Source organism: Macrobrachium rosenbergii, chromosome 49 (assembly GCF_040412425.1).
Source record: "Macrobrachium rosenbergii isolate ZJJX-2024 chromosome 49, ASM4041242v1, whole genome shotgun sequence".
Taxonomy (NCBI): Eukaryota; Metazoa; Arthropoda; class Malacostraca; order Decapoda; family Palaemonidae; genus Macrobrachium; species Macrobrachium rosenbergii.
Genome location: NC_089789.1, coordinates 27382003 through 27399864, shown reverse-complemented (window position 1 = coordinate 27399864; position 17862 = coordinate 27382003). Strand labels below are relative to the sequence as shown.

Genomic DNA, 17862 nt, shown 5'->3' with positions numbered 1-17862 from the left:
ATTATACTCTTGTTTTCGTGCCTGTCGCTTTATTGCATGTCTCTGCCTTTTCTCTTCGTTCCCCGTGACTTGTTTATTGCTCTTGGCTAGGCAGCGCGTCGACGGCAGCTTTGTGTGCTTGACTCTCTTTTTGATGTGCGCTGTTTAGCTTTAAATCCATGGGCTGTTAATTCTATCCTGTTTCATATTCAGGGCGTTGGTGGATGCACACGCAGACAGGTGCGAGTTCTTTCCCATTTTCAGTTTTCTGTAAAAGAAAACTATAGTGCCGGCCTTGTCTGTGCGTCTGCACTTTTTCCTGTCCGCACTTTATTCTTTCCGCACTTTTTCTTGTCCGCACTTTTTCCTGTCCGCACTTTTCTGTCCGCACTTTTTCCTGTCGGTACTTTTTTTGTCCGCCCTCAGATCTTAAAAACTACTGGGGTTAGAGGCCTGCTATTTCTATGTTGATCATCCACCCTCCAATCATCAAACATACCAAATTGCAGCCCTCTAGCCTGAGTAGTTTTTATTCTGTTCAAGGTTGACGTTAGCCATAATCGTGCATCTGGCAACGGTATAGGATAGGCCACTACCGAGCCGTGGTTAAAGTTTTATTGGCCGCTCCTCATACAGCATTATACCTAGACCACCGAAAGATAGGTCTATTTTCGGTGGCCTTGATTATACGCTGTACAAAAAACTCGATTGCGCCGAAGAAGCGTCGGCGAATTTTTTACTTGTTTAAAATCAGATTCAAATTTGGTTATCTGGGAACATTGTATGTATGTGGATGTTGAAATTTCAAACGTGAATATTGATTATATTATAAGAAAAATAATATTCAAGTATAAAGAGCATTGTAAGTGCTTGCGATTCTAAGTGCTTGCGAAACTTCTCTAAAAATATGTGTGAATGTTTCGCAGTGCGGTGATGAATGTTTGTTGTAGATATCAGTTTTATTAACCGTAATTGTTAATTTAAAATATATCAGTTCAAGTTTTAAGTACCAGAAGAGTAGGTGAAAGTTTATGATTTTACTGCCTTGCGTTGCATAACGTCAACGCAATAATACTTAATTGTACGGTTTGGTATTCCGTTGGCTACAGAGGCTGTGGTATGAATCAGGAAAATTTCTGCCATTAAAAGGCAGTACAGAAGGAAAAGATTTTACAGAAGAATTTTCGGATTAGCCAACTCTTAAAAACGGCTCCTTGGTTGATTGTTGATGTTCACCTTAAGGGTAGCTAGCCCGTATGCGGGTAGCGCCATCAGTGCACCTCAGGTGGTGCAGTTTCGTTGCAGCGTCCCTTCGGCCCCTAGCTGCACCCCCATTCATTCCTTTTACCGTACCTCCGTTCATATTCTATTTCTTCCATTTTACTTTCCATCCTCTCCTAACAATTGTTTCACAGTGCAACTGCGAGGCTTTCCTCCTGTTACACCTTTCAAACTTTTTACTGTCAATTTCCCATTCAGCGCTGAATGACTTCATAGGCCCCAGTGCTTGGCCTTTTGGCCTAAACTCTATATTCCAATCGAATCCTTAAGGGTAGCTAAAGCGCCCAATGGTCTCCCTCTCTCAATAATTTGCAACGTTGATGGGAGGATCTGTTCTGGCTTTGTTTCAGTCTTGCACCAGGGGCTGTACAATTTGCTCTTCTCTTATTATAAGGCTGTGATGAAGACCGTATTAAGCAATGCTGTGGTGAGGTTCCCTTGCTCGGGAGGCGAGAGCGTGGTTGGGGTGGGGTATATGGGATATATATTTTTTATTAAGAGTTAATTTCTAATTATTCATTCACTGATATTCACTTTTTTATTTTCAAGATAATCCTTATTCCTTTGCATTTACTTTTACTCTTTTAATTTGTAAGGTAATCCTCATTCCGTTGCATTTACTTTTTTCTTATTTTTAAGGTAATAATTTTTCATTTTACCATAAGGGTCAAGTACCCTTGTAAATGATTGGCTCCATCCATATGAGTATGACGACGATTATTGATTGATTGATTGATTGTTTGATGATTGAAGTTTGTAATGAAGACAACTTTTTGTGATAAATTTTTCCGTTAAAATCCTGGTCAAGACACTTATTCGATAAAGAAGTGTCAAGTGACGACGGATCCAAACAAATGTGGTTCCTCATTAAGGACGAATGAATTTCAAATAATGGAAATTCGTTTAGGTGTTGACAGTTGTCCCCATCACCAGGTCTTTTTCCTGCCCAAGAAACAGGATATATGTACTGTCCTTTTTTCTGTTCCATACGTCAAGTTTTTTTTCAAAGACCCTTGCAACTTTTTTTTTTTATTTTTATCCCGATTGGCTCAGTACTTCAAGCTGTAACTTTGTCAGTAGCAAAGAGCCCAGCAATTAATAACTCCTGACTCCTTATGTCGTCTGTTTTATTTATGTTAATGCGAAGAATTTTTACTCTTGTCCTGTGCTTCAGCTCAAATTGTGGATATAGCAAGCTCCCATAGGCATATTATTATTATTATTATTATTATTATTATTATTATTATTATTATTATTATTCAGTAGATGAAACCTATTCATATGGAACAATCCCACCAAAGGGGCCATTGACTTGAAAATCAAACTTCCAACGAATATGGTGTTAATTAGGAAGAAGTAAGAGGAAGTAAAGGGAAATACAGAAATAAGAGATCCCACTTATTAGAGAAATTTAATAAATGGATAAATAGATAAAGATGCACTAAAATGCAGGAAGAATAGCATTATGGTAGTAACGCATTTTTGCTTGAACTTCTGAAGTTCCAATTGCACGATATCCTCTGGGAGGCTGTTCCACAGTCCAACGGTGTGAGGTATAAAGGACCTTGGAACATAGGATGCGTCATTCTGGAAGCCTTTGGAATTAAAATGTCCATTTGATACTGTCCTTAATGATAAGTCAATATTCGTACCTGTTCTCTTACAAGAGGTCACGCTCAGTGATTCAGTATTAGTCTACCTTTGCTGGGTGACTCTATTTGTCAGCTTATGAAGAGATCACCTCCGTTGTCGTGAAAAGTATAATATTTTATTGAAATATATATATTCGTTCGCTTCTGTTGGCGAGAGGGTGGACGTACATGACAGTACAGCATTAGTTACACCCATAAAAAAATCGTTTGAGAGTTGCCGCTCTGAATCTGAATTTAATATTCAGATTTGTTTTGCTTAAAGTTTAAGAGATAACTCGCAAGAACCTTGGGTTTTGATAAGTTAGGTAGATTCGCTTACTGGTTTTATTTTTTCCATGCTTAAGAAATGTGTACTTTTGCCTATCCATTAAAGGATTTTAATTACATAAGCTTTTTTTCGTACAAAATCTTTGATTTAATGTTTGTAACCAGTATCGACATTATATTTCCGACTGTGTGCCTCTACTTCACGTATACATTTATACAGTATATACATGTGCGCATCTAAACACTGGATACATGTGCGCTTAACCAATATCATTTTGCTGTTGTATCCATACGCTTAAATGTTGTAAAATGCTTAGTCATCACGGCATATTATCGCTTGATTTTGCTGTAAAGTGTTTTCATTCAGACAGCGTTTTTCTAAAATGCTCGAAAAAAAATTAAAATTACATGTTGGGTTTCATTTCTTGAATGTTTTCAAAATGCAAATACATTTGGCAAAGGGAAAGAAGGCGGAACAGTAGATAATTTCGTTGAGAGCAAGAAATGAAAGCCTAACAAGTGCCCGGTCTCGAAAAGTAGACGTCGAAGCAGGTTGACGTAGGTGTCAAAGATCTTTGACGCCCAACTCGGCGTTAAGGCGTAGGGGGGTTTTGGTTGGTGGGCTTTTGGGGGGGGGAAGAGGTGGAAGTGTTCCTGTGAGGCATTTGATGCGCGAGAGCGAGGTAGCAATTGAGCATTGCAAGCTAATACGAGGACCCGAGTGGTACAACGAATGGATATTTTTTGTAGATATATACGCGTATATTTCTATATATATAGATATTAGTCTGGGCTTTCTTGGTGTAAAACTGTAGTTTTAAGAATGCCTTTTCTTTCAGCCATTCAGAATACTATCTAGTGGATCGCTGTACTCGAGAGAGAGAGAGAGAGAGAGAGAGAGAGAGAGAGAGAGAGAGAGAGAGAGAGAGAGAGAGAGATTTTCTAGTAGTATCTACCTTGAATGACAAGTAGAAGAGACAGGGTCCCCGCCAGGCAGAGGCTGGAAGGCGACAAGCCACTTAATGATCGTGTGAGTGACTGAGCGATTGCAGAGTCATTGCAGCCGGACATGACAGGAATGTTGGATGTAGCTTAAAAAAAATAAAAACGGAGAATTTAATGAAGCGTTTGTGTTCGCTGAGGTCTGCAGCGCGTAATATATCATAGGAGAGCTCCTCTCCTACGAAACAGGTATAGGCTATACGCTCATGCTATCACTTTCGTTGATGGCAACTTGTAATGAAATCATTCAGCGATTGGATCGTACGTATATCAAGTACGCAATGTACATGTTTAAGTTTTAGTGCTCTCTGGATGTTGTTATTTATAGTTGAAACTCGGTAAATGTATAACTCTCCCTAAATGCTACACGTAGTTTCAAACTCGTTAGACAGAAAAATTTCCATGTATGTTAATGTCTGTAATTAAAATCTAGGTAATTTTTAAAAATGAGTCTGCTTGAAGCAATAAGTGAAACTTATTTTTGAAAGTGTAGCATAATTCACTGAAGCACATTCTATTGGAAAGAAAATGTTCTAAGTCTGTTTTTGGAAAGAGATTTTGGCGGAGTTGAGAAATTTCTGTTTTTCACCCATTTCGTTCGTCATTTTGACTTATTTTTTATTTTTGTTGCTATGCTTTTTTTTTTTAATATACTGTGATCACTATTATCCAGTTTACAGTGATAGGAACTGATCCGGGTTCTCGATAAAATCGTAAAAATTTATATTTTTTTACTAGTTTTAAGTTACAGTAATAAAACATATATATGTATGTGTATATATAGGCCTATATATTTTTTTTCAAAGTTAGATATGATATTTGTTTTCATCTAGTTTAAACTTATATTGACATTTTATCTTTGCTATTTTATTTTCTTAAACCTCCTGCGATCAGTTACGAATATTCAGCTGTAAATGATAAACAAGACAAGTATCATAATATGAAAGGTGACTTTACAGTAACCAGTCAAAGATCAAGAAAACATCAAAGAAAACTAAACTCCACTAAGCTCAAACGGCGAGACGTGCACTGCGGTCACTGTGTTGCACATAACGAGAACATGCATATGGATTCACACTTTGTGATTTATATTATCATTATTAAAATGTTAAAATTATCAGATGTCTCTGCTCTAAGCGAGAGGGAGAGAGAAAGAGGGAGATTAAAATGTTAAAATAATCAGATAAGTCTGCTCTAAGCGAGAGGGAGAGATTAAAATGTTAAATAATCAGATTAGTCTCAGCTCTAAGAGAGAGAGAGAGAGAGATTAAAATGTTAAAATAATCAGATAAGTCTCTGCTTCAAGCGAGAGAGAGAGAGAGAGAGAATGAGAGAGAGAGAGAGATTAGAGAGAGAGAGAGAGAGAGAGAGAGAGAGATTAAAATGTTAAAATAATCAGATAAGTCTCTGCTTCAAGCGAGAGAGAGAGAGAGAGAGAGAGAGAGAGAGAGTTAGAGTAGAGAGAGAGAGAGAGAGAGAGAGAGAGAGATTAAAGTGTTAAAATAATCAGAGAAGTCTCTGCTCTAAGCGAGAGAGAGAGAGAGATTAAAATGTTAAAGTAATCAGATAAGTCTCTGCTCTAAGAGAGAGAGAGAGAGAGAGAGAGAGAGAGAGAGAGATTAAAGTGTTAAAATAATCAGAGAAGTCTCTGCTCTTGAGAGAGAGAGAGAGATTAAGTGTTAAAATAATCAGAGAAGTCTCTGAGAGAGAGAGAGAGAGAGAGAGAGAGAGAGAGAGAGAGAGAGAGATTAAAGTGTTAAAATAATCAGAGAAGTCTCTGCTCTAAGCAGAGAGAGAGAGAGAGAGAGAGAGAGAGAGAGAGAGAGAGAGAGAGAGAGAAATTAAAATGTTAAAATAATCAGGTAAGTCTCTGCTCAAAAGGAGAGAAGAGAGAGAGAGAGAGAGAGAGAGAGAGATTAAAATGTTAAAATAATCAAATAAGTCTCTGCTCTAAGCGAGAGAGAGAGAGAGAGAGAGAGATTAAATTGTAAAAATAATCAGAGAAGTCTGCTCTAAGAGAGAGAGAGATCTGTGCTCTCCAATTCTAAATGGGATGCAATCTAAGTTTTTTCGGAACTTTAAATATTTGAAAGTATAGATTCCCGTTCATTGCAGCAACCACATACAAGTTTCCCGTCATTGGCGCGTTCACAGTAGGCAGCAATCGGATTATTAGTTATAACCGCCCCGAAGGGAATTAAAAATACTTTGGGCGAGAGATCTTAAGAATTTATGCACTGTGTTTACTACCAGATTACTGCAACATTGAATGTAACAAGATGTGCTCATTTTTTGCGTTCAGAGCTCAAGGGAATTTTTCAGAATGTCCGATGCCACAAGAGCAATAAAAATGGTTTCCGTGTTTCCATTACTGCTGCAGCCCGGCAGTTGCATCAGCAGCATCAGCGGCGCAGGCGACAGCAGCAGAGTGGTGGTCGTCATTCAGCGGAGGCGGGCGGGCGGGCGGGCAGGAGTGAGTATTTGGTGCCGGAGGGGGCGGTAAGGTCTATAAAACGTGATTGTCGGACATTAGCGAATAAGGGACCCGGGACTTTTTCGCCAGTATTATATGGAGTTCATTGTTGATAGTGTCGAGCGAAGTGGCCTTTATTGTTGGTGGCTATTAAGGATTGTTAGAGGACTGTAGGGTAGGATAAGAAGGCTGCAGCTGAAGGCGTTGGATGTCGAGAAGAGAAGGTCAGAACGTTGTGTATCATAAGTGAGAAAAGAAAGAGGCAAATGCGCCAGGTAGAATCTCTTATTTCTTTTTATTTAGCCAAAAATTCCCCCACTTAAGTTAAGTCCCATTTTTTCTTAGAAAATGTTCCTACGAACACAATTGAAATTCATGTTAGATCATTAAAATTGCCCCTAGTGATATTAGTTCACTGAAGACTTTCAAGATGTCCAATACTGTTTACTGAAGTCTTTCTAGAAGTAAACCTCGCTGTCTGCCTTACATCAACAATGAGGACAATATAAGATCATTGAAGAGAGGACTAGCCTAGACGACAAGTCCTGGTGCTAGAGAAGTAACATACCATCCCGAAGGTGGCCAGAGATGAGCCCAGGTTGGATGACGGCAAGTCTAAACGCTCAGTTTTCCACCCGTAGACTATCGCTGTCACACTCGCAAAAGTGCACAGAAACAGATGACATTTTTTTTTTTTATAAAGACTGCTCAAAATATTTGGAGTTCGTGAATAATTTCAGGTCCAAACTTTTCAGTCACAAATCTCTTTAGCCTGAAGTTATGCATGTCTCCTGGTTTACAAATCATATAACATAAATTGTCATGCCATATGGCCCATCTGTGTGCTGTTGTTTAACTAAGTCAGTGATAGAGAGACTAAGTATTGGAAAAAAAGAAGTCCATTTGAACCTTTTTATTTATCTATTTATTTATTTATTTTTTTTTTTGTAATCTTGTTCAATTACTTACCGGTTTGATCTTGCGTGGATGGCGAATCTGTCATTCGAAATCCTTTAGGAAACATAAAAGGCCATCTTAGTTCTAATTACCACTGCCTGACTTTTCCAGAGCTTTTGGTTTTAAAGACAAAAAAGATAACATCCCGATGCATAGTTTTTTTTTTATTGTCACAAAAATGTTAAATGACTTTTATGGGTAGAGAAAAAAAAAAACCGCAGAAATCAAAGTATCGTATCGTCCGTCTAATGCATTTCGGACGATCTTATCTGGTTCAAGGATCGTACATGTGTCGGAAGCCTTATCGGGTCGAACAAAGGCAACACTTTATTATGCTTTTTAGCAGCGCAAGATAGCAAGAGTCGTTTTTTTCCCTTGGCCATCATCTGTCTGGTTTTAATTCACCTGTTCTCCATCAAACGAAAGGCATCGCCAGCCGAGTGTTTATTGCTTTATAGAACCCGTATAAAACCCTGCTGCCATCAATGATGTTCTTATTAGGGAAGAATAGTGGGCACCTTTTTGCTCTTTCACTTCGCGATCAAATTAATCTCTCTCTCTCTCTCTCTCTCTCTCTCTCTCTCTCTCTCTCTCTCTCTCTCTCTCTCTTTTCGTAATTTAATTTACCAATTTGGTATCTTAGGCTACAGTGAGCCGCAATAGATTTCCGTATTGTTGTGTGCTGATGCACGTCTGGGTTGGTTAGACAGAGTTCAGAGGAGAACACCAACCCTTTTTATTTCCTTTAGGCAAGGGCCCTTGATCAACCAACTAGCTGTGCTGATACACAATACACATTCACAATCTGCTTGTGTGAAATCTTAGCACAATTTTACTGTTGGGTTGAGGCAAAGCTCAACAACGTCTCTCTCTCTCTCTCTCTCTATCGGTGCAGTGGTATCGTTCAGAGCTCAAAACCCATGAAACCGTCTCAGTCGCCAAGGCAACGAACGGTATGTTGTTTAATTTTAATCCCCAAAAAGCATTAAGTTTTGTCTTTGGTTGTTGGTCTGCAGTTGAAGGTCACCCTGGCATAGAGAGCTAATGTGATGCTACTTTGGCTTATCTACGCGTCACCTACTCCTATGGGTGCTAGTACTAAACACGGCGGAATTTCCTGGGGACGCCGTGTTTAGTACCAGCCCCTCGGGGATCAAAGTATCATATACACCCATTTCTATATTGTGTGGTCGACAAATTATATTAATAAATTATATCTTCGTGCGGCCGTTAACTTTACATTTACCGTACGGTGTTTAGTACTAGCACCTCGGAGTAGGTGACGCGTAGATAACAAGCCTAAGTAGCACCACTAATGTTTCGTCGAAATGTTTGGCGTCATGTAATTGAAAACATGGACTGTACGTTGCTGCACTTTAGAGTGCCTTTGAGCCATTGGTGCTTTTGTGGTTAATTGGTGTACTGCTAGGCAATTACTGTTGACATTTAGAGTAAGCTAAATTTTTAGGCAAAAAAGAAATGAAGCTGTAAGTAGTAATGATGAAGCAAGTGGTGACAGAGAGAGAGAGAGAGAGAGAGAGAGAGAGAGAGAGAGAGAGAGAGAGAGAGAGAGCCAGCCAGCCAGCCAGCCAGCCAGCCGGGTAAAATCCATTTCAAGACGGTTGGAATCGATGCTTACAAAGTGAAAGCGATAATTCATGGAAAGTGAGACAAGAAGGTTACAGCAAGAGAAGTGTCAGAATGAATGAAACGTGAGTCAACAATGGGGACCGTGGTGTAAATATCAAGTAATCTTGGTCAGTACAAATGCAATATTTTGGCAATTATAGCCAGCCTCAGTTTTGTCTTGATGTTCTTGCGAGCTCATCTTGATTCCTAAACTAGGAAATGAGGAGGAATCGAATGATTATTTTGGAAGTTTTCAGCTAATCAGCTCTTTGCTTTGGCAGAATTTGAAGCTACAGAATTCTTAGCATGTTTTAGTTTAATTTGTATTTGTGTTTAAGCTGCCTAGTCAGTTGTTTCAGTTAAAAGGTTCCCTTTGTTGTACACATTTTTTATGGGTGTTCATCTTACAGGTTCCTATCTCCAGATGTTAGACTACTCATCATAGTAGACGTATCACTTTTTAAACTGAAATTTCTTTAGTCCTCAAGAGCTTATATCTCGTACTTGTGCATAATTAGGACCAATTAAGAGTGTACTGGAGGGTTGCTTCAGTTTTATCCGACCAGTATGGGCGTTCCGAACCTGAATAACTTTTGTTTGGTCCTGTTACCCAGTGTCTTTGGCACGTAAAATATCTCTTTTTCTTCTATTTTCTACTGCAAGTGAAACCAAACGGATGATTTATATAAATGTAGATTTTAAACAAAACAGTAAATAAACTTTATAAGAGGTAACCTGCTTGGTCATTCAAAGGCAGCTTTTAAGATTCTTTTAGTCAAATTTGTATTTTCGTGAAGTTTTTGTCTCCTGCCTCAGGTTCCACTTTGTAGTCGCATCCTCTTAATGACTGATCCTGAGTTTGTTACCCTTTTCCATACACATTGATCTAGTCAGGGTTCATGCCAAGTCAAGACGCCGATAACTTGGTGTTATACACACCACGCATATATGAATGAATAATGTCACTGGCCATCTATCTGACAAACCACAAAGGCATTTGTTCGAATCCTGATCAGGTTAGATGCCCTTATAAAACTGTAAACACTGTTCCTGGCCCTTGTGGTCCAAAGAGGGAATTTTTTTCATTTGGTGGTTGGTCGAATGTAATGGGTCGCTACCAGGGCAGAGAAGGACACGGAGATAGCTCCATAACCGTAAGGTAACGGCACACCAGAACCACTTCCCGTAAGGGAAATGATTGATAGGTGTTGTTCACAAACAACCGAATAAACGAGTCATCAGTGTGTCCCCTCACACTGTCAGATGTAAACAAACATGGCGTCAACCCCGCAAGAAGCTCTGTGTCTTGGAGGTTTTATCGTCTCGGCAGGGCTTCAATATCACTGTATGTGGCGGTTCTGGTTTCCACGGCAAGGAACCTCGGTGTCGGTGTGTATGTTAGGGGCTTTCGTTTGCTTGCTTGGGTTTAATCGCTTGATTGGATCGCTTCGCCAGTGGATTACGGCTTAGTGACTGTAAAAATGTAAAAAACCACAGGTCTCACTCTTAAAAGATAATCATATTGACAGCTCAGAGCGATAGACCCCTCTCGTCTTTGTTTATAAATGGAACCCTTAGAGCTGGCAGGCTATATTCTGTGGGAATATGTAAAGTTCAGCCAAGTGGTTCGACGACGGGCACAGCCCTGCGTAATATTATAACTCATTTAGCTACTTCATTAACTTCATGCTTGATAGTCATTGTTATAGATACTCTGACAAGTTCATCATGGGGAAAGGAAGAAAGAAGAAAACATCATCTTCCCAGACGTTAATCTAACGGATAATGTAAAATGCACAGCTATCATTTTGAAGTTATTTGTCGGTGGGGGGTGGGGCCGGGGGTGGGCGGTGATAAACAATGCAGCGCGACTTAACGTTGTGACACTCCCTATATTTTTATAACATTTGAAACGCCTTGTTAGTACGTAAGGGGAAGAAGAAGAAAAAGAAGCCCTTGCAAACACTAACAGGTATTTGGGTAATCACATGATTTAATTATTGTCTTTTCCTCCCTGACGTTCGATGGACTCCTTGCCAACAACGCTATGTTTGTTTGCTGCCTCTGGCCCTTTTAGGAGGATTTCGTAAAGTAGTCTCAAATGATAGGGAACCAGAGAGAGAGAGAGAGAGAGAGAGAGAGAGAGAGAGAGCGCAATCGAACCAATGAGTTTCCTGAAAACTGATTTCACCCTTGTTAGCGATGACCACATCGTCGAGGTGCCATTTTGTAATTTAAAATATGGCATTCCTTTTAAAGGAATACTGCTCACAAACGTCTGCTATCTATCTCTCCGTAGGTATTAATTACCTGCTCAGATATCCTGGATTTTTAAGGAAACTGGGCTCTTCCGTTCCTCTCCTCGCCTTGCGCTGGATTCGAACGCCGAAAGGGAGGCTGAAGAAGATATTCTTCTGGTTAAAAGTCCACAGACTAATGGCTTTGGGGTCGGGACCGTCATATAATCCCACTAAAAAACGGACTGAATTGTCACTTCGTGTCCGTAATATGTGACACCATGCAAGGAAGTCATAGTGCGGTGTGTGTAATGGGTGCTGGGAGCGTTAGATAGGCGCGAGTATGTGGTGGGGGCCCGCGATGTAGTGGGATACGCTTCCTTGAATAAGTTTGTTGCTGATATGCCGAAGTGATAATGCGTCTGTGACAACCTTTAATTACCCTCCACTAGGCTCATGTTTTGAGGTTTGTGAACAAACAGACGAAGAGACACACGCACAGCACACAAGCGGTGTGGTGAATAGGCAATGAACGCTTTCAGTTTAAAAAAAATGTCCAGCTGAAGACGAGATGAACTTAGTGTGTTTGCATTCGACTTGAATTGGGCTGCGAGACGTGTTTTGTGATATTTGTGGCTGAACATGACAACTTGAAGACAGAATAAAGACATTTTAAAGATGTAAGTTTTCGGATATTGACTAAATAGCGTTAGGATAGTTTTTAGAATGTCTTCAGAATAATCGTTGGCTGAGTTACCGAATACTCGACAGGCTGAATTTAAAGATGTTTTCAATAAGAATCATAGGCTCAGTTTTATGATAATGTAGTTGTTACGCATTGTTACAATTGCCCTCGAGTGAGAGCGTATTTTTAGTATGTCAATTTTTTATTTGCAGTTGTTAGGTAGCAAGGTTAAGGATTATGTACCCTTAAAGCAAATGACTTCATGTGGGCATGTATCGAGTTGTTATATACAGTGTATATATGTATATAAATATATATATATGTATATGTATATATATATATATATATATATGTATGTATGTATGTATATATATATAGGTACATACATACATACATACATAACTAGCAAGATGTTACTCAGGTGACATTTAGAGTTGGTTTATTTTTGTACATAATCTTGAGGGAATCTCGTGCCAAAGTAACCAGTTACGTTCATTTAGAATTTTAGAGCTAAGAGACAGGTTGCATGGACTTAACTGTTGTTTGTTTCATTCCTAATGCTGTCTATAGAATTAGTGACACTTTGGTGGCCCTAACGAGGACTTTGTGCCCCCCGGCAGGAGGAGGGTGAGGGTGACGAGGACTCGCGAGACCTGGTGCTGCGGGCGGAGGCACTGCAGCGACAGAGGGAGACGCTCCTGTCGTCGCCGCAGACACTCATGAATGCCATGCGGGGGGGCGGGCCGCCCTCCTTAGTGCCACCCGGACCCCACCTGCCCTTCATCCCTAGCACGGTCGGCCTTCCGCCCACCTCACAGATGCCTCCCACGCCCGGGTCCGCAGGCTCTCGGGACTCCTCTGGGAACGGTACCCGAACGCCCTCACACACACCCGAGCCACACCAGAGTCAGCAGTCCTGGAGCTTCGAGGAGCAGTTCAAACAGGTAAGAGCTTGTGAAGTTGAAGTTTAGTCATTCAAATGGGTTAGCTCTCTCTCTCTCTCTCTCTCTCTCTCTCTCTCTCTCTCTCTCTCTCTCTCTCTCTCTCTATATTATCTATATATATTATATATATATATATATATATATATATATATATATATATATATATATATATATATATATATATATATATATATATATGTATGTATATATATATACACACACACACACACACACACACACACACACTCGCTAATTGCTTATGACGATTGTCCACTTTTTAAATCATACAATGTTTTGAGATTTAATTTTGTAAACTTATCCTGGTGATTGCACCAACCCCCTCCGCCTGGTGCGCACACGTGAGCCTCCTGGATGATTAACACCTCCATTCTAGCACCGTTCCCACCCAACTGGTGAAACCTTTTCAATTTACACTTGACGCCTTCTACTCTTGCTACATTTAGATCTGCCTTCATTCTATCTTCCATATTCAATAACTCTTCAAAATGGATTTTTTTTAATCTGTTTGAAATCATTTTAGTGGGTAATGCAGCTGATCAGTTTATTTACACATTTGTTAATAGCAAGTAGGCTAGAAATGAAGCATGGGAGTTTGCGGGAACTGCTCTTAAAATCGTGCCAGTGGCTATTTATTTACGTCATGAATTAATACGACAACAATATGGAGCGACGATGAAATTTTTTGCTGAGAAATATTTCCCGTGAAATTTAGTTGGCTGCTGTTGTCAGGTTCACTTTTGTCATTATACATATTATGATGACGATTGTGATTTCCAGTTTCTTGGGATTTTTCGATAACTGGTGATTCCTGATAATATGAAGACAGTTCCACAGTCCTGTCGTAAAGGGGTTGCATGCTTTCAATATATAGTGGATGCTGATGGTCTGCAAAGCGTGTAGCACACAACTTTTTGGGACAAGGGACTTTGATAGATATCCACACAGGATGTCTATCAAAGATGGTCCATATTCTTTGAAAAGGGGCACCGCAGATTGGGGCAATATTTTCAAAAATATAAAGACCACAGGAGTCTGTTGACATCCGTATGATCACTTTTCTAGTAACGGTAGAGCTAAAGATTTGAAGCTTGCAGCCCTAGTATCATAGATTTGTTGATATAGGAAGCATTATAAAAAAAATACTTAATGTCTCTATTGGCATAAAGAAAGAAAGTTGGAGTGTGCATTACGAGAATCGTCAAATACTATACGATAAGTCTGTGTATTATACTTGAACTAAGTAAATCATAGAACAGAAGGAAGGGTTGAGATTAGTTAGTCAGAAAAAATCTTATACGTGTCAGAGTTTCTTTTGTATTCTGCTGATTCCACCAGTTTCTGGTGCATTCCAAGTCTCGATCAAGATTGTTCACAGCTTCATTTTGCATTTATGGGCGAGACAGTTGCTGCAAAATCTAGAAAATACTTGTTGGAGAATCAGTAAGAGAACTGATATTTATATGAAAATGGAAGAAATGCCTTCGCTTAACAATGATTGTCATAGTTTTAATTCGTGTATATCCTAGGGGTAGTAGGTTTCACAAGGTACTAACCAGTCATTAAGATAATAACACTTCATAGAAGCAGGAGTCTTCCAGGACAAATTAGAACATTGTCCTCAACCAGGAGGGAATTCCCCCCTAGGGGGAAATTTCAGAATTTCACTAGGGGTAGGGGTTGAATTGTGACCACAGATTGGCAGGCTCAAACTGGCTCTAGGACCACACAGAACTCATTGTGCATCGGTCCACATTACTGAGAGGTCCCGTTGGGCTTTTCTCCGCTAGTTGTGTGTGTGTGTGGGATGCACCTTTTGAGGCAGACAATTTTGGACTGGGGGTGGGGGAGGGGGGATGACATTCTGGCATATGGTGAAAGGGTGCATGGGCCAAAAAAGGTTGAGAACCACTGAGCTAGAATGTATGCTGTCTCACACCTTTTTATATATGGCCCTTGTCTTTTGCCTTCGCATACTCTTCGAATGTTCCGTCATATTCATTACTTATACTCTTTCCTCACACACTTTAGACAACATTGAATGTACCACACTGTTTCATCTTCAGTGTAATTCCCTTCATAATAGTTTGATAAGTAGTAGAATTGTTCCGAGTGCCTGTTGGTGTGGTACTATTGCAATGTCTGTGGAGGGCTTTAAGTCTACATGTGTTGTGAGGATGGACTCGACTGTGTTAGGCCTGCCTCTTACCATATTCATTATCTCTGGTCTCTGCTCACTCTAACATTATTAGATCTCAGTTATCTTCTCTATGATGACATTGCCTAAAAGAATTTTTCTTCCATCATTTGAATCTTTATTTAACTGCTTTGTCTCATCACAAGTTTTTGCTTTCTTCTCACCAAGACATTTTGATTCTCAGCCTAGGGGACTACATTGTACACCACACTGAGTGGTTCCATTTCCCTCACACTAATGCTGGAAGAATGAGAGGCACTTGACTGTTCTTCATTGAGTGAGATGAAACCTAATATCTAACACCACACATTGTGGATTGCCATAATAATGTATCCAGCTTTCTTGAACTTTTCATTACCTCAGAACCCCTCTTTTACCACTCCTGTGAAATATCCCAACCTCGTGGATCTTGGAATCACTTTTTCATTCATTGTGTTAAACCTCATTTCCCCACAAATCTCATTTGCTGTTATCTTTCATATCGATTATTAGAATGAGTTTGCATAATTCTCCCGATGTTGTCAATATTTTGGGTGGCTAGGTTGCTTCTAACTTGTCTTAGAGAGATCACGTTATTGGAATCATCAAACATACCCTTAAAAAATTATAGTGGTATTTTTGGTATGTTTTGTTGTATCATTTAAAATCTGTGGTTTGCCTTCTTGTTTGGATAATTGCTTTCATATTTGTTGTCATGTCTTTGCCCCCTACTCGATAATTACCTAAGACAATAATTACATAAGACAACTGCTGGATCAGCCACACAACCCTCACCTCGTCTCTTGATCCTCTTCTCTGCTACAAGATCATTTCTCTCTCTCTCTCTCTCTCTCTCTCTCTCTCTCTCTCTCTCTCTCTCTCTCTCTCTCTCTCTCTCTCTCTTTCTGCAGGTATTATTTCAGCTACAGTTCTCTATAGCTCTTGGGGAAAATGCACTGTTCAGTGAGTGTTTTCTGCCTCAGCTCCCATACTTGGGAATCCTCATCATACTTCTGTATTTCCTGAGTAATGATCTTCCTTTTTTTAAGAGGAAGATCTGTTGCTTCCTTTAGGATCAACGTCGACCTTCTTGTTTTTCCATATTTTTGTTTACTTCCCGCTTTCAGTTGCTAGTGCCACTCGCTTTTGTTCCTAAGTAGAATTTCAGGTGCTACAATTAAAAGACTAAATATGCCTGCCGAATCAAAGTACTTTTTAACAAAAATATCTGATGGAGGTTGTATGCCCACATCATTGTAAGTGACATCCCTACTAAATTGCAATCATGTTTTGCCTATTTATTCTGGTTATCCGAGACGCTACTTGTATCGGCTAGTTCTCAGATATGACATTTAGTTGGTCTTGTGGTGTTTGGTGGCTATATGACCATTGTTCCTTAACCTTTGGCCGCTGTCTCTGTACAATAATCCTCCACACTTTTCTTTTGCTTCAGGGTTCGTTGAAGCACTTTTAACTGCATTTATTTATTTATTTACATTCACGTTCTGTTATTTATTAAATATATATATATATATAATTATATGTATATATATACATATATATATATATACATATATATAAATACATATATATATATATATATATATATATATATATATATATATATATATATATATATATATATATATATATATATATTCTTTTGTGCTTTGTCCAAAAATGAATGTTTATTCGTAATAACCGTAATAACACCAAACATCACTAGTGAAAATGACAAATATCTTCATCTTGTTCAAACCATGAACAGTCTTTCATCCAACACGCACATATGAACTTAGGTATCTCTCTGAAAGAAAAAAAGAAAGAGAGAGAGAGAGAGAGAGAGAGAGAGAATCAAACGTCTTTGTTGCAAACGTATAATTGATATTGTGACCTTGAGGAGAGAGCAATTAGGAACCATGTCTGCTGTTCCGGTAGGCGTCCAAGCGCAACGTGCCTAGTTCTCAAAGGCAGGCAACATCTACAACCGTAAACCCATTCAATTTCACACACACATACGTGCGCGCGCACTTGAACGTGAGAGAGAGAGAGAGAGAGAGAGAGAGAGAGAGAGAGAGAGAGGTTAGAGAGGTCTCCTGAGACCTTTCCGCTCTCATGGTATGCATTTTTACGAAGCTTTGATCATTCTCGTCTTGTGTTTCTCTGTCTGTGTGTCTGTGTCTGGCGCAGTGGTGAGCGCTATCATCTCTCAGACGTAGGGACACTCTCTCTCTCTCTCTCTCTCTCTCTCTCTCTCTCTCTCTCTCTCTCTCTCTCTGTAACGTAATGGTGAGCGCATCAGCTCTCAAAGTGAGGGACCAGAGTTCGATTCCTCAACCTAGGAGGGACTATGTAGACGCGGTCCCTAAATCCATTATGCTTCTGTTGATCCTAGGGCGTGAAACTATTCGTTAAGTACTCTCTCTCTCTCTCTCTCTCTCTCTCTCTCTCTCTCTCTCTCTCTCTCTCTCTCTCTCTCTCTCTCTCTCCACCGTATTGACTTTTTGTTTAGAAATGAAAAAGTTCAGTTTAACATCTCCTTTGCTAATGTCTATTAAAATA

The 17862-nt window shown here is 39.6% G+C and overlaps 1 protein-coding gene across 9 annotated transcripts in view; it reads left to right on the top strand.

Annotated features, from left to right (window-relative positions):
• LOC136832206 (AT-rich interactive domain-containing protein 3C-like) overlaps positions 1–17862 on the top strand; it is a 383925-nt gene that overhangs the window by 50395 nt on the left and 315668 nt on the right. For 8 of the 9 annotated variants that reach the window (XM_067093037.1, XM_067093034.1, XM_067093032.1 and 5 more), the window contains exon 3: positions 12783–13106. The exons of the other annotated variant lie outside the window; for it this stretch is intronic. In XM_067093037.1, coding sequence (XP_066949138.1) covers positions 12783–13106 — 324 coding nt within the window. The remainder of the gene's footprint in view (positions 1–12782; positions 13107–17862) is intronic. 9 annotated transcript variants of the gene reach the window in all.